The 26,178-nt window shown below is 47.9% G+C and overlaps 1 protein-coding gene across 3 annotated transcripts in view; it reads right to left on the minus strand.

Moving 5' to 3' along the window:
* The window catches only part of LOC144133293 (uncharacterized), a 411,732-nt gene that overhangs the window by 271,179 nt on the left and 114,375 nt on the right, over positions 1–26,178 (minus strand). For all 3 annotated transcript variants that reach the window (XM_077666275.1, XM_077666273.1, XM_077666274.1), the window contains one exon: positions 11,399–11,525. In XM_077666275.1, the coding sequence (XP_077522401.1) occupies positions 11,399–11,525 (127 nt within the window). The remainder of the gene's footprint in view (positions 1–11,398; positions 11,526–26,178) is intronic.

Raw genomic sequence — 26,178 nt, forward strand, 5'->3', positions numbered from 1 at the left:
GCGCTTTAGCCCTCACTCTAAGAGTGTAACTGCACTTAGAAGAAACTTTCTTGAGTGCTCTATTCAGGGCCTAACGCTCATGGCGTCTTCAGACATTCTTCGTAGATGAGCTAAACGATCGTAGGGAAATTTACCGTCTTTTTTTGTGTGCGTGAAAGCAGTCGAAATGGTTTTTTAGTGCTATTCTTGTTCGCAATGTCAACAAAGCTTATTCCTTCTCTCTTTATTGTCCGCGGTGTATTGAAAGTGGGCGTCCCTAACGCATCTTTCACGTAGCTTACGAGTTCTGATTGTGAATAGATCTTGCTAAAGGGTACATTTATTCATAACCTTTATGTTTTCCACAGTGAGAATTTGCTAGCATGAAGCTTTCACCACTAGCAGCCGAAAAAGGCGGACTTCATGGCAAATCGATGAATAAATTAAAACATCGTGCCTCAACGCGCGCAGGACCACGTATAGGCGAACTGAAAATTCAATGACGTGTGGACAATGCCAAGCCTGGGCTGCGATAGCAAACAGAGCCCACTGAGGTGTTTGCGTACCCTTCCGGTTTGGCGACGTCACATCTGGTCGGGACTTTCGGTTTGGTGACGTCACATGGTATGTAACGTGACATGACATGTTTGTTACTACCACGCGTCACGCGGCATACTTGGTGATACAACATATCATACACATCGACATGTGTGATCACTTGGCCTGACATTTGGCATCTACCCAGGTGTGGCCGAGGTCGCCGCTAAAGAAGACGACAAAGTGTTATCCCAAAGCAGTAAGCTTTTGTTTCGCGTGTCTCTGTCGCCAGGTGTAATGTACCATACCTTTTTTTTTTATTTCTCGTACTGACACAGCCGTTCCACGCAATAAACGTATTCTCGTTTGAAAGCGCTACTAGTAATTGAAATTATGAGTTTCACTTTCGGAGGAGCCAACATACATTTCAACATTTACAAATTTACTAACAGCCCACGCTTTTTGGACTGTGCCGCACATGCAGTAAACTGCTGAAATAAACAAATGAAAATTGGTTTCTGAGGAAAGGAAATGGCGCAGTAAATATCTCACATATCTCGGTGGACACCTGAACCGCGCCTATAAGGAAGGCATAAAGGAGGTAGCGATAGAAGAAAGAGCGAGAGAGGACCCGTAGTGGAGGGCTCCGGAAGAATTTTGACCACCTGATGATCTTTAACGCGCACTGACATCGCACAACACATGGGCGCTTTTTGCGTTTCGCCTCCATCGTAACGCCTCTGCGCAAACCGCCAATCGGAACGCTGCTGACAGAGCCCGGTGGAAAAATGGCAGCGCACAGAGCTATAAATTTGAAAAGTTGCGTAACTGCAAACAAGAGTTAGCTGTTGTCGACCTTTTCACATTTGCCTTTTTGGGCGCAGCCATATTTCCACGGAACTGTGCCCGCAGCGCTCTGATTGGTGGATTTCATACGGGCATCTACTGCGCAATCGCAGCACGCACGCGCGCTCAATCGAGCTGTAAACAGTGAAAATAGACACCTTTAGCATACCGTGTACCGTGCTGTCATTACCGCTACCGGAGTACCGAGAGCCCGCGCGCAGCCAATGCGCATGCGCAAATCATCTTGACGGCGCCAGATGGCGCCAGGTACCCGGAAGCAGCGCTTGCGCCCAGCTGCGTCGGGAGCAATCAGCGCGCGCTCACCAGCAGCGCGCGGGCTCCCGGTACTCCGCTAACGGTAGCACGGTATGCTAAAGCTGTCTATTGTCTATAGGGAAGTTTATCGTGTCGTTGCAATGGGGCGTCGTAAATTGAAACACCCACCACGTGATATTATGGAAGATATCGTGTAATGCTCACCGGGTTGTATCTAAATCCACGCGCGGTGGTCGTGCAATAGCGTGCAACAATTATTGTATTGTATACGGAGTTTATCGTTCCGAAGCGACACATGGGCTAGGAGAGACGCCGTAGTGGAAGGCTCCGGAATAATTTACGCCAAATGGGGTGCATTAACCTGCACACATCGTACACCACACGAGTGATTTTTGTTTTCTTTGCATTTCGCCTCCATGAAAAAGCAGCCGCCACGGTCGGGTTTGATTTCGTGGCAATCGAGCTGACAGTGGAAAAGAAGCTGCTGAGACAGCGCCGCGGGTCTTCCTTAAAATTAAAATTGGTTTATTTCTGCTCCCAAAAAATATGCACACAGAAGAACTGGACAAAAAGCTTTCGGGTACAGGCCAATAGTTCAGAATATTTTTTTTTTTTTGCCGTGCAACTTGTTTATAGATCTCCTCTAGATTTATTCGCCGTCTGAAATTTCCTTTTCACACGCATTTGGTAGCCCACCAGTAAACAAGATGTGCTTGTAAGAGGTCCGTCCATGTGTACCATCAAAGAAGGCCGCAGTCTGTTCCCTGTTGTTATAAGGTCGCGTTTCATAGTGAAAATCTTTAGCGCTAGTACTGCACTGATATTTATCGTTGCGAAACAACTCACGATGCACTAATAGTTGCATTCGGAGTGACAAACAAAAAAAATATACACTGCAACGTTGCTGCAAAATATTGTTAGTTTGAGTAAAGTCACATGCATACCCATACCACGTTATGAGCGCTTCAGTTTCAACTGACGCTGAAGCTAGTATTACTGCAAGTGAACTTTTTCGACAGTGCTCGTCTTAAGGGGAGAGAGTCTGTACGAGCTCACAAGAGAAGCCAGCAAAATGTAACAGCTGGAATGCGCAGGTGCTGTACATTTTATATCGTAGGAACACTAATCCTCGAATTTTAGGAAAAACAACTTTGATATACGAGGCAACAGAAAAATTCAAATAAAAGTACCTGCTTTCCGCACTCGTATCTGCAAGGTGTCAGAACAGGGAAGTGAAATTCACTAAACATTGTTCGTTACAAAAGCGATAACTAGACCCCGGAAAGGGTACCAAAAACCGATGAACATGTACACAAAAAAGCGCATATAAACAAACGACGAAGGCAGTTTAAAAAAAAACGGCCAATAAATGAGACGTCAAAAATCGCACCTATATAATACACCAGTTTTTTTTTTTTTCTGTCAGAGAATGAGAAAGAGCGGGCGCAGAAGGAGGCGACAGGAAGTATAAATCTGGCAACAAAGACTAAAAAAAGAACAAATAAAAGTAACAACGAATGGAAAATAGCGACGGCACTATAGCACGGTGCTGAGTAAGCGACGGAGAAAGGACGAGCCGCGAGCAGTTTGGGCGAGAGCCAAACTCCCGGCGGCGGAAAGGCCGTCAGAGAAAGTGAGGGAAGCCGCTGGACCTGTCGGCTCGAACGTCCGGCGAGGCGCGCTGCAGCTGTGGCCGTGGAGAGAGCGGCTTTTTTATGTATATATACGGTATATATCTTCGGCTCCACTTTTATGCCGGGCTGACATGTTTGCTTTTTTTTTCCTTTACGGAGAGAAGCAGCTAACAGCTGCGAATGATGGGGAAACGCACGAGGGAAGTAACCGGCGGGCGACGCACTGTAAAGTCCCGAGAGAGGCTTCAAACCCATGTCACCGCTTCGTGCGTTTGACCACCTGGCAAAAGTCCCTGGTGCATGCCTGTTTGTATCGCGCTTTATACGAATAGAGGCTGCGTGTTAATATAGTCTCGTTTACAAGAGCCCGATAGCGGTGGGTCGAGTCTGGGGATCAAGCTGAGCAAAGTCAGTCCAACTCGACGACTGCCTGTTTACATGAACTCGATACGGGTGACTAAGCTCTTGTGGCGCACCCTGCGAGGAACGACCGCACGAGTAGTAAACTAAAGCTCCCACTTCTGTTCCCCACTGCGGAAAATGCTTTTTCCCAAGCGTGAACGAGGATTTCGTGCAGTGTTCGGAGGAGGCTGCGAGTCAACCCGATTCTTGCGGTGGAGCGGTGGAGTTGAGGAATTGAGTCTAGTCGACTCCACGACCCGACTAGGCGGCCTTTACATGAACAGTAACCGGTATTGTATCCGACAACTAGACTCAACCTGGCCCTGTTTGGTTCATGTAAACGCCGCTTTGGAGAGATATCTAATTTTAAATGGTGTACAAGGCTCTTTCCTGTCCTTTCTTGCCATCGGTCTGTTCTATACTTCTCGCTATCCTTTCCCTTTCACCTCCGGCGGCTGCAGCTCGGGTGCTTAAGATATTAGATAGCAATTGCCGCGGCCGGCATCATTCTTTTCGTTCAATTTTTATTTTTATTTTTTAAATAAACTTATACTACTACTACTACTAGCTGTACAATATTTCCCGCTACATAGTGCGAAGAGCTCTACGCCGCTTGAATGACAACTGGCGTTTCCGTCCCATGTTTTAATAGCAGCTGCGGCAAAAAGGGGCTCGGTTCTTCGGGATGCTACAAGAGACAAGCGGCAATCTGTAGTGGTGCATTGTTATTGCCTGCATCACAAGTGATGTGTAGCGGGTTAGCTTTGACTAAACTGACCATTCCAAGCTGGCTTAGTGGCTTAGGCTTTCGCCTGTGGATCTTGGGTTGTGGGTGCGATTCCAATCACGCCAGCCGCATTTCATTGGAGGCGAAATGACAACAAAAAAAAAACACCCCTATGCTGTGCGATATAAGCGGATGTTAAACAACTCCAGGTGGTCTAAATTAATGGAAAATCATCCATCACGTCGTCCCTCATAGCCGATGTGTCGTTTTGGGAGGCGTTAAATAATAATAATAATAATTGGTTTTGGGGGAAAGGAAATGGCGCAGTATCTGTCTCATATATCGGCGGACACCTGAACCGCGCCGTAAAGGAAGGGATAAAGGAGGGAGTGAAAGAAGAAAGGAAGAAGGAGGTGCCGTAGTGGAGGGCTCCGGAATAATTTCGACCACCTGGGGATCTTTAACGTGCACTGACATCGCGCAGCACGCGGGCGCCTTAGCGTTTTGCCTCCATGAAAACGCAGCCGCCGCTGTCGGGTTTGAACCCGGGAACTCCGGATCAGTAGCCGAGCGCCCTAACCACTGAGCCACCGCGGCGGGTGCGTTAAATTCCAAATTGCATATTTTTACCTACATTGTATCGCAGCGCCAAGTTTACGGCGTTTTCAATAAGCGTGATTGTGACAGATTGAAATCAGGAAATCGACATGCCTGCTGAGAGAAAATGTACCCCTTTGGGCTTTCTCAACACTAGGCGTGGCCTCGTCGGGAGGGTAGAATGCAGTGTATTCAAACCTCGATCGCGTGATACACGGCACTTTTACTCGAGGCTGTGCGCTGCGGTGAAGGCAGTCAGACAGGCAGGCACGCTGGCGCCCTGGAAAGTTAACTGTTTACTCGGGAAACTTGTTAGCTCCCAATATATTTTCATTCTTTTACAATAAAATTCTTACAACACACGTCATAAAGTCGTGTATAATGCATTGATTTTGATTGCATTCTGCTTTGGCTTCGTTTTATAATTAGTGTTCTTACATTATTATCTTGTCGCATTTGATTTTAGCGCAAAATGATGCAGCCGAGTTGTCTAAATACTTTCTATATAATTTTTCATCTCTGGCTGCCGCGGTGGCTCAGTGGTTATGGCGCTCGCCTGCTTACCCGAAGGACGCGGGTTGGATCCCGGCCGCGGGAGTCGAATTTCGATGGAGGGGAAATTCTAGAGACCCGTGTAATGTGCGATGTCAATGCGGGTTAAAGAACCGCAGGTGGCCTTCACTACGGCGTCCCTCATAGCCTGAGTCGCTTCGCGGCGTTGAACCCCCATAAACCAAAGCATTTTTTCATCTGTTCTCAGTAATTACATTTTTTCTTGTTACTCTCCTTAACTTTTTAATAAATAAATTCCATTTAAAAACTATCTTAGATGCTTCAGGTTCTACTGCATAAATACATTTATTTTTGTAATCACTCCAGAAAATAAACGTTGATTTGATCTGACTTGAAGGAGCTCTTGGCGGCGACTCAATCTGACAGCCTTCGGGATCATAAAGGTCGTCGCTGTGGGGACATTCAATTTTTAGCACGCTTCAGAACATCCCACATAGCGCGATTACGTCATCTGGAACAGCCCAAGCATTGCGTGAAAATGTTACGGTGTAATTTTTTTTCTCGGCGAACTATCTTGTCCCGTATCTTGGTACGATGACTTGTTTACCCGCCGCGGTGGCTCAGTGGTTAGGGCGCTCGACTACTGATCCGGAGTTCACGGGTTCGAACCCGACCGCGGCGGCTGCGTTTTTATGGAGGAAAAACGCTAAGGCGCCCGTGTGCTGTGCGATGTCAGTGCACGTGAAAGATCCCCAGGTGGTCGAAATTATTCCGGAGCCCTCCACTACGGCACCTATTCCTTTCTTGTTTCAGTCCCTCCTTTATTCCTTCCCTTACGGCGCGGTTCAGGTGTCCAACGATATATGAGACAGATACTGCGCCATTTCCTTTCCCCAAAAAACCAATTATCAATTATTATGACTTGTCTCCCGCAAGGAACAAAATCTGATAAGATCACATGCCGGCAGTGATAAACAATGAGCAAAGATGGGCAGTGTTGTCCCATGCAGTAATCGAAAATTCCCTCCATCAGAATAAAAAACATTTCCAAAATTAAGCTTACAGGCTTAGCACATTAATCAACGAAAGCTAGGACAGCTGTGGACTATACGCATATAGATTATCCCCAATTTTTCTAGCTTTTATCGCTTCCTTCTCTATCTGCCTCTATAACTTATCGCCCCTAAACGTGGGGAGGAGGATTCACCTCTGTCCATTTTATCACTTGCCAACCATTACAGGTAGCCGCCATCTGTCACGGTTGGTAGGCGGCGGTCAATAAATAAATAAATTCAAATAAATCACCAATTATTTCAAGGTTTTACGGCTGACGCTATAGGTTCCTTGTTAGAATGCCAGATTACGTGTCTAAAACAAAACTATAACAGCTGTCACTGTAAAAAACGCCAAATCCTGGCCCTTCGTCCCTGCAGAATTTTGAAAAACCCCTTTATTTAAAAAAGCGTAACAATTTCAGTTCTTGAAATACCGTCGAACTCCGCAATAATTTCACTTTCCCAACGTTTTCCAATTCTCCGAGAAAGAAGAAATTCCTCGAAAGGAACAACACTAAAGATGGAGAAATGTCAAACGTGACAGTATACTGCGGCAATGACCTGTTATAAAAAGCGTCATCGCGATGCTGAGAATCAAACAGCGAAACTCTGTTACACGAGTCAACCAAGCACTGGATGCAACGGAGAAACAGAAAAATTATGCGGAATTCGTCATTCTCCACTTTACATTCATAGACCGCTGTGAGTCCTCATACCACTCCTGGCGCAGTGGTGCAGCGGTTAAGCGATGCGAAATTTGTCTGCGATGGCAGGCACTGCCACAGGTCAGGCTTGTGCGACACAGGTTGTTTTTATGACAGACACTTTAATGCAGCGAGAGTCTGTCATAAAAACTCTACTCTTCAAAAACGTCGATCAACCTGCGTGCCCGGTAATAGACCTCACAAAACTGCAAAGCTACCATTTCTGACTGCATTTGAAAGTGCCGACAGGTAACGCGAATTTTCAAAGGTAACTGAAAAGTTTGTCAAGCGATATGGGTTCGTACAACATAGCTTCATCCTGAAGAGTCCACACGGTCGCTGCATTCGTAAATCACATACTGGCGGTTCACTCACACCGTCAGACAGCGAAAAGATACCCAAATTTTTCACTGCAAAACTAGAAAAACCAAACCGACGACAGATGAGAACGTCAGCAGGTCTTGCTCTTTCCTCCGCTATACCGCTGCTTTCTTTGCTTTCTACGGAGGGGGCTTTCCCTTTCGTGCCTGTGGCACGTTTCCCCGGAGCTTGCACATTCGGTCAGTGAACGCGCCTCCCCCCCCCCCCCCCCTCCCTTCAGGCACCTGTTCTCTGAGCTGACGAAACACAGGCACTCTGTGCAATTGCCGCCTCTTCTTTTGAAGTCCAAATTTCATCTGGCCACGACGCCTCAAAGTTGACTCGCGCGAATTTCCAGCCGCAAACATAGCCGCTGCGCTTTGCGCCTCTTCTCTGCGCGCTCCTTATAAAGCGACCGGAAACAGCAGCAACAGCCTGTATTTCTAGAACTACTTTTTTCTATTCCTTTCATAGGAAGGGGGGGGGGGGGGGGGGGCACTCTTCCACCGATCGAAGCTGCCGCAATCAAAAGCGGAAACTGCGATCAGAACCAAAGTGTACCCGAGAGTGCAACGCTAAAAAGGATGCATCTATAGATGGAAGAGGAAAAATTGGGAAGCACGCAATGCTAAGAAAAGTGGAGAAGCTAGCGTTTCGCGGCGAACAAATCAGTTTTTCACCTAAGGGATCCGCGAACCGCCGTCAAAGGGAAAAAGTAGACGGGGCGAAAACTGCCAAGAGACTCGCTGAGAAGGAAGAAGTTGCCGTAAATGTGAAAACATTTTTTTTATTTTGTACTACTTGGTTTTTTTCCCAGAATCTAGCCTCCTTTGGTATGGGAGGTCTCGGACATGCACGGGATATAGATTGGCTGTATAACGAAAAGCTTCGACGTTGCTTTCAACTCCCCTTATAGGCCAATGGCGACACGTGCTGTCTTTGCATGCCGTAAGCTCCTACGCCGTCACTGTAACCATGCTGCGTTATAAAACTGAACGTTCCGAAGAATAAAAAAATTCGAAATTATCTCCACGTGCTTTTCCTAATATCATTTGTAGAGGAACTAATCGATGAGATGACTAAAAGCGTACAAGGACGATTAAAGATTAATATATGGCGGCTTAGTATATCATCACTGAAAGGAACGCTGCATTGTTACCTGGGCGAAGACAACGTAGACGGACAGACAAGATCGACGCAATGTTCACTTGCAAATGTTGTATCCAATCACTCGCGCTTGTCATATATATTCACAGAGGGATATGAAACAAAGAACGCAGAGAATGCTCTGAAACCAAGAGTGAGTCAAATGTGTCACATATAATAGGGATTCTGAAACAAAAGTATGAACGTAAGAGGTTTGAAGAAGACGACGGGGATGGCGATAAGGATGACGTGGGTTAACCGAAGACTAAAGAAGATGAATAATATGTATTCAGTGTGGTGGGAGGAGATGATTGGTGGAGAAGAGAAGAGGAAGATGACGACAAGAATGACATGTACTAAAGCCAAGGCTAGAAAAGCGCAAGGGAGAGCGAGGCACGGGGGAGAAGAACAGAGAAGCGGAGGCTCCAGCGGGTGAGGAACGCTTCGGCTGGAAGATAGCGACGCCGGCTACTGCTCCGGTGAGCTCGAGTTCTACGGCTTCGCATCGTGGACTTCCTGCCATTCCTGAGCCCGTTCCGGGGAGTCAACGGAGGACGTTGCCACCTGCTACGTCCAGGGGTGTCTCCAGCGCTGTGGCCACCCATTCTGGTGGAACCCCCAACGCCAACATCGCCAGCATCACCTCCATGGGCGCGTGGACCGGGAGCGTGTATGACGCAGCCAACGACGCCACCAGCGACGCCAGCCTGAGCGCTTCGAACGCCAACTCGACGCCGGCTACTGGACGCACGCAACACTGCATCCGCACCGAACCGTGAGCACGAACGCCGACCGCTAGTATTATAACGCTAGTAGTAGAACGCTAGTAGTAGACGATAGTAGCAGTGTTCCCGGGTAGTGTGTATTGGTAGCCTTTGTGTTTTGTGTTAGTTTTGTTATTTTGTTTTGTGTGCTAGTGTTTGTGTCACGTATGGTGTATTAAATGTGCGTCTGTGTGGGTACACATCTCGCCTAGTCCATTCTTCGGGTACGAGTGTTCTTCGGGGAAATCCATGACAGAATCAATGACGTCTACTCTGAAATTATCAGATAGGTGGCTTGGTTGAGGGCGATCGACGGTGCGCTGAAGTTCGCAAGTCATGCGCCTTGACCCATGAAAAAAGCGTGGACAACCTGCCTTGTTCTATTTGATTTTGCTCGTTTTTTTTTATTTGATATCCAGTCTCGTGTATATGGCGAAAGCGAGAGACTGAATAAAGCAGCTGCAAGTGTGCGCATGGAGTCTTATGTCGTCGTTCTGTCCACTTTTCGTGCATATAACAACGCAAAACATTGAAAAGAAGGCTAGCAAGCGTAGTAGACGGATGCAGTTATGCGCTGTCTTCTTGTCAGTAGAGTTTCGCATTATTCCCTAGAGAGAAATGTGGCGCCACCGTCTATGCGAGTTTCCTAAAGAGCACTTCATCTACCGCAAGAACACACAGAACATGAGGCCTCGTATTTGGCTTGGTTAACGCTGGACCACAAACGTGGATTCTCTCTCTTAATCGGTAGCCGCCCCGTTATGTTCTCCTCTGTGCACGGATTAAATTATTTTAATGATGCTTTTTTCAGTTCTTCAATCAATATAAAGCAAATGTTAGACTAGTTATGCAAACTTTCACAGCATTTCTTCTCGGGTTGCTTCTAGAACAGTCCTGTCTTTATAGTTGAATCCAGGTCGTTTCCGGAACAGTTCAAAAAAGGACACGCATGCGTACATGTCTTTTTGCGCTTTTCCGTAAAATGCGAGTTAACAACAAGCCTGGTCTTCGGTCTCAGTGAATGCACATGTCATGCCCAACAATAGCCAACCCAAATACGAAATCCCATCTTCCCGGCATTCCTGCACCACTCTACGACGAAACACCTATTGCAGCGATACTTTTCCCTTACGGTAATACCGATAAACTCTATTCTCTGGTCGGCGTCGTCTCCTTGGACTTGCATAACCGTTTTTGTTTCTGTAATAACCAACTGACATGTCCGGCAACCTGCACCGCTCACTAAAGAGGTGTTGCATTAGGGGCAAGCACATTGTTGCTCTCAGGTGTCGCTATCTAGCGGTTCTGCACTTCGGTATCTTCTTCCGTTTTGGATGGGCCATCTTAGGTTCCACTGCCTTAGCTATGAGGCAACAAGAGGCGCAAAATGATGCAGCCGATGAAAATGCGGCCGGAAAATAGGGCTGGTCCATTTCCGGGGCCACATCACCGATGTCAGTGGAAAGGAGGAGGGCAGGTGAACAGAACGAAGGAATACAATCATGAAAGTAAGGAAATTACTCAATAAAACAGACGAAAGAGGGGTAAACAGAAAAAAAAAGAAAGGTATGCACGTAGAAATTGTTTATTCCGTTTTAGTCACTGTCAGATGCCACTATTCCTCTCATTCCATTCAGGGCTTCTAGCAGGGAAGGTAAGCCAAGGAAGGGAAGGAAAGAGGGCTGGAAAGAGGCCGGAAGGGAGAGAAAGGTTGCCTAACGCTGGACTCCGTGATGAATTAATTTAAACCATGGATCAAAGTACGCGCAAAAATGTAAACACTCGCAGCACGCGGAAAACTGGCATCTGGGCGCAGAAGTCCAACCAAAATGTATGCAAGCAGGACAGATTCGCTCACCTGTACGAGGCTGGGTCTGGCCGGCTGCCGACAGGTCTGCTCGGCGCACGAGTGCGATGCGTGCTCCGAGCTCTCGGCGCCCGATCCGCCGGCCTGGTCGCCATTCTTGGACGAAGGAGCTGACATCCTGCATGACCGATAACGAGGAGAAATGCCGGTTTCAGATACAGTTTTCTTAAAGATAATGACGGCGATTATGGATTTTTGTGGCGCAAGGGCATCTGTGGACAAAGAGCGTCATGGCACAATGTATTTTCGTTTGCTCAAGGTGGGGTCAGAGAGCCATTTCCCAAGCATTACACCATAAATAAGCCGAGAAGCAGACCAGGGGAAAGCTTGTACCAATTGTATCACCGGTGGGTACCCGGCGGCACTGGGGATTGAGCCCCGCACCTCCCGCATGAGAGTTTTCTGAAAGTAGTACCAACTGCTTGCTCACTTCGTGTTATGTTATCACGATGGCCAAATAAAAGAGCGCCTCATGGAATAGATGGCCTAATAAAAGTGAGGAATAAAAACAAATTGCGCACACATGCTGCAGAACACCAAAATAGTTTCCGCTTCCTGTGGGGCCACAATTCTCCAGTCAGCATCGTCAATTTGCCGTCAAGCGAGAAAATCTGCAGAGTTCCGCAGTCGTTTTCCGCTTCCTTGGGGCTAGCTCGAAATCTCCAGTGGTATAAAGAAAAAAAAAATTCACAGTATGTGTTGCACTGTACCCCAAAATCCCCAAAACTTCTCTAAGGTCCAAGACTGTATGTCCTGCAGGCATGAAGGGGCAGTGCCTCTTTCCGTACAAGACGCGGTATAAAACAAAAACAACCCAGACAAACAGCTTAAAGTATGGACGAGGCATTGACCCCTTCTGGCTCGAGTCCCCGCGGTCTCCTACGCGTACGCTCTCGCCAGTGCCCCACCGCGTGGGGCGAAGATATCCGTGGGCGAAGAAAATCCGTGGGCGAAGATATCTGTGAACAAAAAAAAAGAAACAATATTCAGAGACCTTTCCAGCGTATAAGTGCTCGCAGTTAACGAACGTGTTAATACCACCCGCACATAGCTGCCAGGTCTAGCGAAAATCAGAGTCGGATAGCTTCGGTCTTCCGAAAGCCTTTCTTCAGCGGCTATGTCTTATCCACTAGGCCGGAGAGGTAAGGAAGTTCGAAGCTCACTGGCAGACAAGCGCTTAGTTATCAAGTTTTGTAATTCGATCTGTTGCGAGGTGATTACTGGCTGGGGTGGCGAAAGAAAGTTATAAACAGAAGAAGGAAAATGCAACTAGGTTAAGCCCACAATGATATGGGGGTACAAATTCGAGTCTTAATAATGTTATAATTATGTGCACTGGGTATTGAGAAGAAACCATTCGTCGATGACTCGCATTCCCTGTAATGGCAGAATATCGACGCTGGGAACAGGATTACCGTATTCAGCGATTCTTTTACAAGACAGTCCGCTTTTTCTTAACAAAGGTCAACTTCGCCTCTTTTTTTCAGTGTCCTTTATTTTATTTCGCAGGTCTCATTCCGCATGAATTTTCATCCCGTACATGTTTTTTCTATACTGTGGTAGACTAACGAATTTCTGAAACGCACTTTTTTTTTTTCATTCATCTTGAACCAGGCATTATGTCTAGTCGTACAACTCTTAGCGCAGCAGAAGCGTACGCAGTGAGCTTACGTGTGCAGCGACTCTGTGGGTAACGAATACGCATGCGCAGAACGCTACGTATCTCACCGCGTCTTGCGAGTCTACGCACACTACAAACCATGGCGTGCGCGCTATACGGACACGTTACGGGATCCATTGACAAGATCGTGGCTCGCTGCTGCCCTCCTTCGGAGCAAACACACGTCGCCGCTGCAATCTTCGACGAGATAGCTCGCTATAAATGGTGGCATTCGTTTTTATGTCGCGTACTCTTGTAAACACGTTAAGGTGTAAGAGTCAACTTTCCTTGTTTTTCGGATAACTGCGCCATTTTCAAGCCCTTAAGCCTAACATTATGCAGAATCCTATTTTGTCACAGCAACGACACCTGGCAAAGCAGTTCTTTAGCTTTTTGTCAGCTTTCACATTTTCTTCCACTTGCATAGTTTCCTTTTTGGAATAAAAGAAGACACGCAATGCACCCACACTTGTCATCAATAATTACGGATAAAAGTTTCTTCAACCCAAGGCTCACGTGCTGATACTTCCTGTCACTAGATGGCGCCACTGCACATGAGAGTCGCGATGGCATGGCAAACTAAAGGTGTCTTGTTTGCGCCGTCTACAGCGCACCCAACGCAGTGAGCGATGCGCACGCAACCTTACTGCATATGCATCCCACTTGAAAAAGTCTAAAGACAGACAAAGGACAAGGTTCACGGGATTTTTTTAACCTTCATTCTTTGCCTCCGTTTTCTCCTGTTCGTGCTACGCAAAATTTTACAATACAGTACCGGCTCACCCACCAACATCTTTAGCAAACTAGCTTTGCACATTGTTTTCACATCAGTTTTACTTTGCCTCTAAAGCAGCACGTAGTACTCTGTTTATGAAACACTTCGTCGTCCCGCAGGTGGAAGAAGGGTATCGAGACATTTGGCGCAATCTACACTCCAAACAGAAAGCAGTAAAAAGGGACTAAACTGTCCTCTAGCGTACCCCATTAATATAAAATAGAGTGCGCTAGAGGAGAGCTTACTGCCTTTTTACTCTCATTAAAGAGCATTCATGTTCAGAGTGTACAAAAGCTGTCCCTTCTCCGCTAGCCTGAATCGGGCGACGACGACCGGTGGAGGTGCTTTCCATGAATCCCCCGTGAGGGGGTCCATGCAGCCCTCAGCAGTGGCATTGAGTAGGAGAAAAGCGAATGAGTTTTCAGTGGCGACAAGCTACGATGCTTAACGCTTTTTGCCACAAGGGAGCGCCCATTTGCGCCCAGTCGGCGTAAAAAAATATTTTATCCATTCGCCCATTCCGCAACTGAGGAACAAAGAACAACAAAATTCCCCCACTGAATCCCCTACTTCGCACTCGTCTCACGTCTAGGACCCTGTAGAGGGGAAATAGCCCGAAAGGGCCGCGAAAAAGAGATCGCACGGTGGACGGCCCCTAATTTGTCCCCTCCATGCAAAGTAATCTGGCGTCGTTACACGAACCCTTTATCGTAAAGAGCCGAAGCGCACGAGGCAAGCGCAGCCGAGCGGAGAAATGCACGAGACCACAGAGCGGCGAGAGGGGTGACGCTTAAAGCGCTTCGGGACGAACACCCAGCGCTCCCGCTCAAGCCTATAAGTAAATGAAGCGAAGGGAATAGGGACCGAGTACAAAGAAAGGGGATGTGTAGGGAGAAAGGTGATTTCTGAAAGATCCAAGGGACGCAAGAACGCAGTCTCACCGGCAGCACTCGACAAGGAAAAACGAGAGAATGCGCGGTGCGGGAGTTAACGGAATAGGGACGAGGAAAGGGGAGAGGCGCCCATTAAGGAACGAGACGCTAGCGAAATGCGTGCGCAAAGGACCAACGAGCCGGTGGAAGACTCATCCCCGCTCCTACGCAAGCACGGGCACACAGACGCACGCCGGGCACCTAATTAAAGTCGTCGCTGACTGCGCCGTTCCATCCCCCCCCCCCTCCCCGGCGTCCACTAGTGTCGTCTTTCACTGGGAGCACACCCGACCTGAACATATGGCTGCGGCGTATACGGAGTGGAGGGGTTTACGAGGGCGCGAACATGGGAGGAGGGTTATGGCTGTTGCAGCTAAGAAGCGACCTATTGTAGCTAATTGCAGCTAATCGTTGCATTTGTCGCTATTAGTCCTAACTACCCTACGCTATTGTTGATAATAGCGCTCATAAGTAGTGCTGCGAGAGCAGAATAGTTGGTGAACCGCACTTCGCTGATGGCGGCAAAATGCGCTGCTCGGAAAAAGGCACGATTTGAAAGGTCCCACTGCGTTTCCAGTCGACGGGATCACCTTTACAGAGCCTTTATGTCTGGCACAGTGAGGGCATTGTACGCCCTACTCTCCTTGGTATATCTATTTTGTTGCCACCTCAGTCTTTGCTTGAAGACGCCGGATTCACCGACATACGAAGGCTCATTGCTACGGCGCCACGTCTCGGTGACAATCCAGTTCATACAGAATTTTCTAGCAGTTCTTTTGCGTGGATTTTTGGCTCTTGAGCAGAGACAAAATGTGCTCAACTTCAACGTAGTAGTCTTAAGTACAATGCTAAAGAGAGAGAGAGAGATAAAGAAGATGAGGGAAGGCAGGGATGTTAACCAGAAGCGTCCGTGGGTATGTGCCATTAGCCTGAGGACATCATCATCATCATAAACTAGAAGGATGTTCTGGTCTACATCCCTGGCATGCATTTATTGTTGGGGAACAGTGCAGCAACGGTGGGAAGCGCTTGTGCTGTCAATGTAGAGTTTCCGCTATGCCAGGAGCGTGGGGCACCGGCGCTCAATTCGCTTCGGTTGCCACTTTACCGTCAGTAGGATATTGCACCGCGGTGAACTGATCACAAATGTGTTCTTGTGTCCGCAAAAACTGACCAGGGTACCCTTTGCGTCAGCGAATTGATTTTATTTTACAAACCTCCTTCTTGGCCGTGGCGCGTTCAGAAGCCACGTGAAATGCCCCGATTTTGCAGCAACAGATAAAACAGAAACAGTCATGCACGCACCGAAGAGAAAACAGGGGACGCCGGTCGAAATATTCTTATGCCGTATAGTCTCCTTGACTTCTAAGGCAAGGTTTAAAATGTCGAGCTTTACCGCAGCGGTGGCCTATTGGTTGAGCATCCGCCTCGCATGCGGGAGGTGCGGGGTTCCATCCCCAGTGCAGCCGGGCACCCACAGGTGATACAATGAGTACAAGCTTCTCTGACCTGGTGCTCGTCTTTATCAGAGCGAAATGCTTGGGAAATGGGTCTTTGACCCCACCTTGAACAAACGAAAAATATCTTGAGCCATGCAGCTGTTTGGCCCAAGATGTCCTTGCGTCATAAAAATTAACTCTCATCATCATCAAAATGTCGAGCTTAGAAAGATTAAAATATTCCGGGACGCATTACAGGCAATCGTATGATAACTCCGACGCTAAATACGCTGGAGCACCTGAAGATTTCAAACACCGAGGCAGGACACAATTGATGAGACCAAGGACCACACGGTGTCCGAATCCTTGGCTGAGTATCTGAAGAGCCCTGGCCACAACGTACGCTGGCAATCGACTGCTATCATCGACACAGAAAGATCACTATAGTCTCACATTTTTCCAAAACCATTTCGAGTAGAGTCGACCCCCCCCCCCCCTCCTCCATTTACCGTTCATCGAAAACTCCTAAATCTACTTGATATTTACGCGCGATCACTATGCCATCTGTTTCGTATATAATCCGCGTCTAGCTCGCTTTCATTTTGAACATTAATTACCGACGGGTTCCGGTACGTATACTTTGCTCCTATTTTTTTTTTACCTTCCACGAGTGCTCGTTTTCATTCCGTCAGACCAACTCATCCAAAACGGCATCGGTCGCTGCACACTAAATGACAATAAACCCCAATGAAAAGCGAGAGGAAACCGACAAGAAGCGAGCTTACAAGGAGAGAGCGCCAATGTCGGCCGGGCGGCTCTTTTCATCAGCGCCCGGCTCGTTAGGGAACGACTGAAAAGCGAGACCAGTCGTGTACACACGCTGCCGCGCCCCGGGCCCGGGGTAAAATGTCAGCGGTGCGCAAAAGTACCACCCGAGTCACGGCCTGCGAACGGCTGCCTTAGAGGAGTGGGAAGAGGTGGGAGAGGAGGTGCCGTCGTCGGCGGCTGGGTCATTTAGGGGGGCACCAGGCACCTAATGCGATTAGAATGTCCTCGCCTTAACGCCCAAGTAGCTTTCTTCCGCCCAAGAACACGTACTCTGAGACGGACACCGCGTTCCTAGTTCGCCCTCTCCCACTTTTCTCCTCGGTCTTCGAGTCGGCGCGCGAGAAGCCGCGTTCGTTTTCGAGCAAGGAAGCGGCGCTCTCCAGGAGATGAAAGCTTGGGGTGCTCAAATGGGAGCTAATCAAACGATGATGCCCTACATCAATAACTGAGCGCGATAGGGGAAGCTCTCCCTTTCCGCCGCTATGCGCGCGGCTTCGGAGCTGGTCGGTTGTTAACCCTAAATGCGAAAAGGCGCCGACTGCCGTCGCCGGTGGGGATGAAACATCCGCTCCTGCGCGTGGAATGAGACGAGAATGATGTGAGCCGCGAAGCCGCGCGGTGCTTGCGAGAAACGCTGTGAGTGAGGCGCCAGCGAGGATGGAGAAGTGTGCGCTTCGCGCTTCGGCAAATGATGACAGACTGCGAGGTGCGCGGGACGACCGCGGGGGGCGCTGCTGTGCCGAGCTTCGAGTACGCCGAATTCGGCCCGCTCAAATTATGCACGCGGCCATTACGTGGTGGCTGTCTTCGTTTAATGAAGGCGGAGCGAGTGCGCAATATACAAGGAATGCGGTGTAGTTGATGCTCTAGTGTAAGGTAAGAGAAGTGCACTGGCGGTATTGCTCATAATTTTTCCCGTAGCGCAAATATTTAAAGTGAGGATAAGTCTATGTAGGTCGAGTGATCTCTATCAAAGCTTCGACGAATGGAGGCGTTCTTGCTTTTCCGCCGAAAGCAAGAACGCTGGACGCATAAAGTTCATCTTATGCAATACTTTACTTTATCTTACAGTCCGTATTTCCATGCGGCTCCTTAAAATGAAAACGAAAAAAAGGTCTCTTCATTTGGACGATTTAATTCCTTATTGTGTGCGCGTGTAGGTCTTGGACGCCTCGGTTTTGAATGCTCTTTTTTTTTTTGGAAAAAACTATAACCACTGCGAGGAAAAGCTTCACTTGTTCACCTCGAGGAGGAGGAGGAGGGGGAGAGGGCAGAGTATGGCTATACTTAATTTCAGGCCTGAAGCTCCTGCAGCTAGCTCACGTGCTTGTTTTTTTTTTTTTGCTCGATTGCCACTCGTTGTTCGATTTACAAAACAATTAAATGAAGAATTTCCGCAGTCTCTTCTCCGCCGTCACCTATAGGCAGGTATAACGGCGAAAGAACCTTGAAAACGTCGAGCTTCGAGACATAAATGCGTAAGAAGTTTCTCGGACAGCTTAAGCATGAGCTTGCCGGCGCTAAAATTGCAACGTGGAGATCTTCTTGAGCGCGCCGAAGTGGCGATAGCACCGCCTCTAACACTCACGCGAGAGCACTTGTCGATTATTTATTTATTTATTTATTTATTTATTTATTTATTTATTTATTTATTTATTTATTTATTTATTTATTTATTTATTTATTTATTTACCACCACAATATACATGGTGACAGGGCGTCCATAGTAAAACGGCCTCTTGGACCGCTTGACCTGGACATGGACACCCGGCTGCGAACCTTGGCAACAAAACAGTGGAACACTTTCAAATTATAATACAATATAATTACAATACAGTATAATTACAATACAATGTTGCTAATAATCGCGACAGGTACTTCTCGTAAGGAAAACAAAATGACAAAAAAATGAACAGTACAATACAGTCAATTTGTTTCATAAATTCAAAGCGGTGTCTGTAAATTATTTTTGCCCATCCAACTCGGCAAATAACTTCAGGCATTCCATACCATTCATTCGTCAGCACCAAACATAAATAATGTTGTAATAACATTTTAGAAGAAATGAAAAAAAGCAATCTTCTCGGTTTATGCCATCGACGAAGCTAAAACTTACTGCGCTTCAACTAAGCGTACTACTGTCATTGGACGTATCCTGATTTGTGTCTCAAGAGGAAGACTTTCCCCCATTGTACATCGTTTTGAGTTGTCTGAGCTGTGCAACAGTTCTGCAGCCTTTGTTCGATCTCGAAGCGGCAAGGCACAGTCGGGAACAAAAGTCCCTAGGACGCGTCAGCCAGAAACGAAGCCGGTAGCTTTATTATTTGCCACTGAACCGATATTTTACGTGTGGAGCTGTAAGTCAAACTCACGTTCTTTAATATGCGGAAGTGAAATATTGGGATGGCTGCCAAATATGGCGCTTATACGCTTAAATCACTTTGCGAGCACCCTATAGACCTTAGTCACCGATAACACGTGTAACTTGACCATCAAAGAGAAAAATTACTATGAGCGGAAAAAGAATTCTTCCGTTACATCTGCACTCAGGAAGTTTTCTTTTTACTTATACTTGTGGCGTAACCGTTGTTTGAATGCGCATAATGTGTTCCCTTTTCCAACCGAGCTAACTATACTGGGATATCAAACGCAACCTTATCAGCATCGCAAGCACTAGATCCCCTAGTTAGTTCGAGCAAGAGGCCGGGCCCGCATCTGGACTCAGGCATAGTTGTTAGCCGTTCAACCCCGGGAAGCCCCTTCGTGTTCGACTTTTTATTAAATCAATACCACATTCCCCTGGAAGCGAACGGGCCTACTCGTTCCAGCGCAGACCGCGCATCGCACCCACGCCGATTCGGAGCGCAGCAGTGCCCCCCCCCCCCCCCCCCTCCGCCCTCCGCCGACCAAGTTGGCCCCTGCCGTGCGGCCGCCATCCGGCGCGTAATCTCGTAAACGCTTTCGCGGCGCGCCCGTTCCGCCCTGTGATTGGTCGGTGGCCACTCAGCGAGCTGCTGCTGCACGGGCGTCCGCACTGCTCCTTCCGTGCCGAGCTGCCACGGCGAAAAGGCAGAGCGCGGGAAGGTGTGTGCGCCTCAGGTGCGGAGAGGACGTTGCACCGTTCGCACATCCCACAGGTGCGGCGGTTCCTTGTCCACCACGGCAAGTTTCGTCCCCAGTATATATGTCAAAACGAGCAGTAGTAGTTTTTGTGGAGGAGGATGAATCGACAAGATTAGGTATTACGCTTTGAGTTCTTCCTGCGGCTGCACTCTAAACAGAAGGGGATAAAAAGGCAGTAGGCTGTCTTCTAGTGCACTTCCTGTTATAAAATAGAGCGCGCTGGAGGACAGCTTACTGCCTTTCTACTTAGAGTGCTTTTAAAAGGAAGTGTGCTAGAAGACATCACTTTCTTGCTGCTCCCTAGGCGTATTAGTGTTTAGAGCGCAGCTCAAGATTACACGTCCTGCGAACACTACAAAGATGTGTCAGTAAACACCGCTCAGGACTGCGTGGAAAGAGTTGGTGTACATAGCTTCGAAAGCGAAGTACGTGACCGAAGGGATGAATTGCCTGAATAATTTGGGACATCGATGACACCATGCTCAAGCCCCGTTGCAAACGACCTCCAAATGTTGCTGTAAAGTGCACCGTCGCACTAATCACGTAAGTAGATCAGATGAGCGTTGACGTCGGAGGCGCGCGTATTTTGCGTAGCGGCTGTGTCAAAGGCCGGTAAGTGTGATGTGATGTAAATTCGCACGAAGGGAATAGAAAGGGAGGCGCCTTTTTTACCAGCCATTCCCGGTAAAACAGGTCGAGGTTTCAGCAATTTAAAGAGTTAACAATGTGGTCACAATCGCTCCAGAGCGTAATAAAAGCATGTCTTCATCATGTGCTTGATGCATGGCCATCCTGTAGCCTTGCATGCTGAGAATAGTCATGAAATGGCCGTCAACAGAGCCAAGAAGTCATCATAGCCACGAGATCTTACCACGCAGTATTCTTCTTAGCAGCCAATTTCTTATTCACTGTGATGCTCTACGGCGGCTGAGTAAAAATTAGGTTTGGCTGATGAGCTTCGGTTTGTAGATTTAGTCAATAGTGAGGCGGTCGAAATACAAAAAGAAACATTTTGGGTATATTTACGTTTCTTGTTTAGGGTACGACGCCAATGGGTCCCATCCGCGGTTCTTCTTGCCAACGCAGGCGCGGACATTCCTTTTTCACAGTCACAGTCATTAAGTGAAAGACCACAGGACATACGCGTAAAGCCGTACGGATGTGCCGAACGGCGGTGCACTGCAGCCTGCAGAGACCATTGATCATTATTATATTCAGTATCAAGATGCTATGCTCTACTGGAATATGCTGCAGAGAACGCTTAAAAATGACATTGAAATCAATTCGTACAGTGTTAGTGTGAGTGATCTAACACTGTACGCCACTCTAAATAACAACACTGCCCGTCCACGATCCCACGGAGATACACCCCTCGCTGGCAGCGCAGCAAGTATTGATAGAGAGAGGTGGGGGGGGGGGGGGAAGAAAGGTCTAGGATCGTAAATGCAAAGAACGGGAGAGTGAAGAAAAAAAAACAAAGATTGCGCGAGTTTGACGCGTTTCTTATCTCACCCGTGCCACTGGCGACTGCGTCTCGGCGGCCTTTAAATGCGGCCGCACACAGCGCGTAACGCCTCCGTTCCGTGGCGTCGGCACAAGCAGCGTCCGCCGTGGCGGGAACCGCCGCTGAAAGTTCCCGTTATCACGGACTCGTATAAGAACACTCCCCACCCTCCTCGTGTCTCCCTCCACCGCTTTAGACACGTCGCTAACTTTCCTCCGGAGGAGAAGATTGTATTCTTTTTAGCACCCTGCTATTTATACGCCTAAAAGTGCAGGCTGAAGGGGAGAACGCCTTGGAAAGTCTCTCCGTGGCCGTTCACCGTTCTTTTCACGTTCCCTTGACTTCCTGTCGTAACTCGGACTCTGCGGCGACCGGGAGCGCTCGAGTCCGCCGAGTTCGCCCAAATGCTGATTCAGTAGAGAATACCGGGAGCGACTGCGGTGTTCGAGGGGAAAACAAGCAGCAGAACTTCGGTGGCCTTTGCCGCTTATTCAACCCAGTGCTTGGTGTATGGGAGTGTCTTTTCAGGCTCCCTCAAAGTCGCGCGCTTGAGTGATTTAGAAGCACTGCGCAGCCCCGCATTTTCTAATTAAACGCACTCTGCGGATAAATGAATTTTGCCCTGTGGTGACGGATCATTGCGTCCTGCCGAAGAGGGCGCTACTTTTTAGTGCGGTAATACAAAAAGACGCATTTTCCTATTTCGGGCATACGGACGTACTACGTGTCTGAAGCCTACTTTGTGACAGGCAGCCCACAAAGCAAATATGGAACGCCATTGACGGTTAATTGCGTAGTTTCGTTTTGAATAGTTTGCGGCTGCATTGCCTTTTCATGTTACTTGCCAATTTCTTGTTCTCTGTTTAGTTACTTTTGTAGTTTCTCCTGCAATGTCTTTTAACGAAGACAGTAGAATTTCTACATCAACTGAAAAAATTCAGTGAGCGCCCCGCACGAAAAATGTGTCGCATGGGTATACCGTACCAATGACGCAGTCTTGGGATAGCAAGCCACACGATAACCTGACGTCAAAAATCTGCTCTAGTCAATTCCTAACAAACAAAAAAAACTCTCCCGTTCACGTACGCCAACCTTTGAAGACGTATCAGGCAAGCAGGACACGTTACAGAAGCGCTTGAGAAAGTACTCGTTGACTCCTGTCCCGCGCTCCTCGACACGCACCACGAGTGACATTTACGACTCCGTCCAAGCGACGAGTACCGCGGTGCAGCCAGCGAGACGGCGGCGCCAGCGACGACACAGACGTCACGGCAAGGGAGGCCCAGCAGGAGCGACCGCTGCTGACAATGCGGGTCCCCCTCGGGGCTTCCTCTCATTAGCCTCGTGAGCAGCAGCTCTCGCCGGCCGAAGACAAAAGGGGCTTCCCGCCGGAAGTGCTAACACTAATGACAAGAGCAAAGCCCCGGACAAGGCGAACAACTGGAGCGCCGGCTCCACTCCGAATTCTCCTGCTCAAAACTGTGCAGTGCTGGAGGACCCTAACGGCTCGCTTTAGTTTATCGACGACAGAAGGTTTTCCGCTTGTGGCAACGCCTTTTCAAAAATGGTCTATAGAGAATGCATAGACTTCTTATAGACTTTGTTGTCTTCCTACAGGTATTTTTGTCTATTCACAGTCTATAGAATTTCTATATACAAAAGTCTGCTACAAATTTATGGCCATAAACCTATAGACTGTCTATAGACTGTCCATAGGATTTGTATATTATGTAGACTGTTCTCTAGGGTTTGTCTATAGACAGTCTATAAACTTCATAAAAAGAAGTCTATAGACAGTCTATAGACAGTCTGTAGACTGATGTTGATGAAATAACTTTATTTGCACCCGTCAGGGCATCAGAGGGCGATGAAGACTTGATTCTTGACCGCCACCAACTTCCCCTTTCAGCAGGCTGGGATCTCTTGGGATTCAGCGCTGTCCAGGGCCCGACGGATGACTTTATTTTGTTCTTCTTCACTCTTGCTGACCAATAAAGTCTCCCAGGACGCCATATTCCTCTCTGCTTCGCCGTGGTTAGGGCATGTCCACACTATGTGGATCATGTCTGCAATTTCAATTCACTGTTTACACCTCGGGTCCGAAAAAAAAAATTTACGGGTGAACAGTGCAGGAGCCGGGGCACACCAGCGGGTTGTGAATCACTCAAAGTTGTGCGCAAAGTTCAAATTTCTACCATGGTCCTGTGACAAAGCCGGCGTTAACTTGCACAGCATTGCACGGTTTTTGCCGAGACGGTGCGCGGAGCGGAAAACAACAGCTCGGCGGTCGCCTGTGAAGTTTCAGTAATGTGAAAAACAAGAAAATAGAACACAAGAAAAGACTTTCAGAGTCAGCGGGTAAGGAGGGGACGCAAGAGTGTGTTACAAAGCGTTCGAGTGTGAAGCCTCGTGTTGAGAGAACCGCGCCACGTGGTCTGAGCTGCGTCCGTCGCTTCCGCTCTTTCACGCCCGGTTTGTTTGAAACGGACGCCCGGGTCTTTATAGGGCCGGCACTGCTGGAGGTTCAAGTCGGCGGCAATCGAAGTGCGAGGAGGGGACAGCAAACAGCTTGCGCAACAGACGTCATAGCTTCTCTTTACAAGCCGCGCTGTCACGTGAAAGAACAGACTGCACGGGGTTCGAATCATGAAAACGAAGTTTGAAAGACAGGTCGCAAACCAGAATCGACGACGCGAGAAGTCTGGCCCGAACGTACAGAAGTAATAAAGAAAAGCAATGATAGATGGGCGTGTCAAAGAGAGTGACAGTGCAAGTCCAAATGAGCGTTGTCTTTGAGCTGCACACCACAACGATTCAATCATTTGTTCAGCTGCCCTGCCTCTCTCGTGGTATCTTGTTTTACTACACATTATGGCCTGCTCTGAGTGATCGTCACTGTTCAAGAATGAATATTGTGTAACTTTTTTAAAAGAGCTGTGAACAATCAGAAACATCCGCTTCATTCCTTCCGAACACACTTGATGTAACCGATATCTTCGTCACACTTGGAACGAAAGTAGTGCTTTCATTAAAACTAAGCATATAAGAATTTTAGAAGAAATTTTCACCTTCTCGGGTGTTGATTTCAAACAAGAGTGATTTTCGCAAAGTTCAGCATTCGCCCAACAAGAATGTAGCCCTGCAGGGTGCCGAGAGTCATGAACGTGGGTTGACACGTGGTTGGAATGCGCTCAGCCCATGATGGCCGTGGATGAGAGGGTGGTCGTCAGCGGTGTAGCTTTGGTTGCCACCCTCCTCGAGGATGCCAAGTCCTCAGCCTGCCTGAATCAAATGACTGCAGGCGGCTACTTTTGCGCATGTCTCCAACATACGGGTCAGGCCCACTCAAGCATTCTCACCGTTCACAGGGTGAAGTCGGACCCTCTCATATCGTGACGGGTACCGATGCATTGACACCGACGGTGTTCTAGAGAGGCCCGCGTATACGCAAATCAAACACGACGTTGAACAGCTTCTCATTTGGTGGAAGACAAGTGCTACTCTAGCCAGGATGTAAGAAAAGATGGAGACGGGACTAGCGCTACTAGCGACTGAAAAGTTGATTTAAAACTACAAATACAGCTGTCATGGGCACGAATTTTAGTTGTGAGGCAACTGTGAAATATTGTGAGGTAATGTTATTAACACACTGATGGAGATGGTCTAACCTTCCAATGTGTAGCAAAATCTTTTAAAAATTTGTCCTCCGTTTACGCCGAGCATTTGACTGCAATAGAAAATAATTGGGGTTTGTTTTCACACTAAATGTGAGGCCGCTGGGAAACAGTGTAAGACACTCTCAGGAAGCAAATTTATAGGAATTGTCCAGTCTTCAAAGGCGTAGAAAAATATCGCTTTAAAGTTGGCCCTGCACTCCCACCGATTTAAAACTGCCATAAAAACCAATGAGGTACGTTTTTTACAGCAAATAGCAAAACCTACAAGCGTCCAGAGTAGGGATCTGCGGATATACAGTTTGTTACTGTGCAATATTACGGCACGCGAAAGAATTGCGTTCATAAACAACTTCCCTTTCAAAAATGCGCTTGTCCAGTATCTATGGGTACGACAGTTAAAAAGTGCCGATCGCATATCGGTTTAGCCACACGAAGTGAGTGTTTCCTACCAGCGTACCTAGGCTCTGCGGCTGGTATGTCGAGATATAACCGCTGCTGAGGGGGCCTCGCGATCTGATGCTCAGAAACAATGGACTAAAATCAAAAGCCAAGAGACTATCGGTGATAGTAGAAGCCTCTCGTTGTATTTATCCATCATGTTTTTGAACGTGTCGGCCTAGCCTAGCACCGGTGTGTGTTCACGCACTGTTAAGCGTGCCTACAATCCGAGTAGCGCCTTTACAAAAACTTCTTTAGACATTCTATAGACTGTCCACAGACTACTGTCTATAAAGTCATTAGACTATAGACAAACCATAGAGAACGGTCTACAGGCAGTACAAATAGTGTTGACAGTCTATAGATTTATGGCCACGCACTTTTAGAAGACTTTT

Source organism: Amblyomma americanum, chromosome 5 (assembly GCF_052857255.1).
Source record: "Amblyomma americanum isolate KBUSLIRL-KWMA chromosome 5, ASM5285725v1, whole genome shotgun sequence".
NCBI classification, from domain to species: domain Eukaryota; kingdom Metazoa; phylum Arthropoda; class Arachnida; order Ixodida; family Ixodidae; genus Amblyomma; species Amblyomma americanum.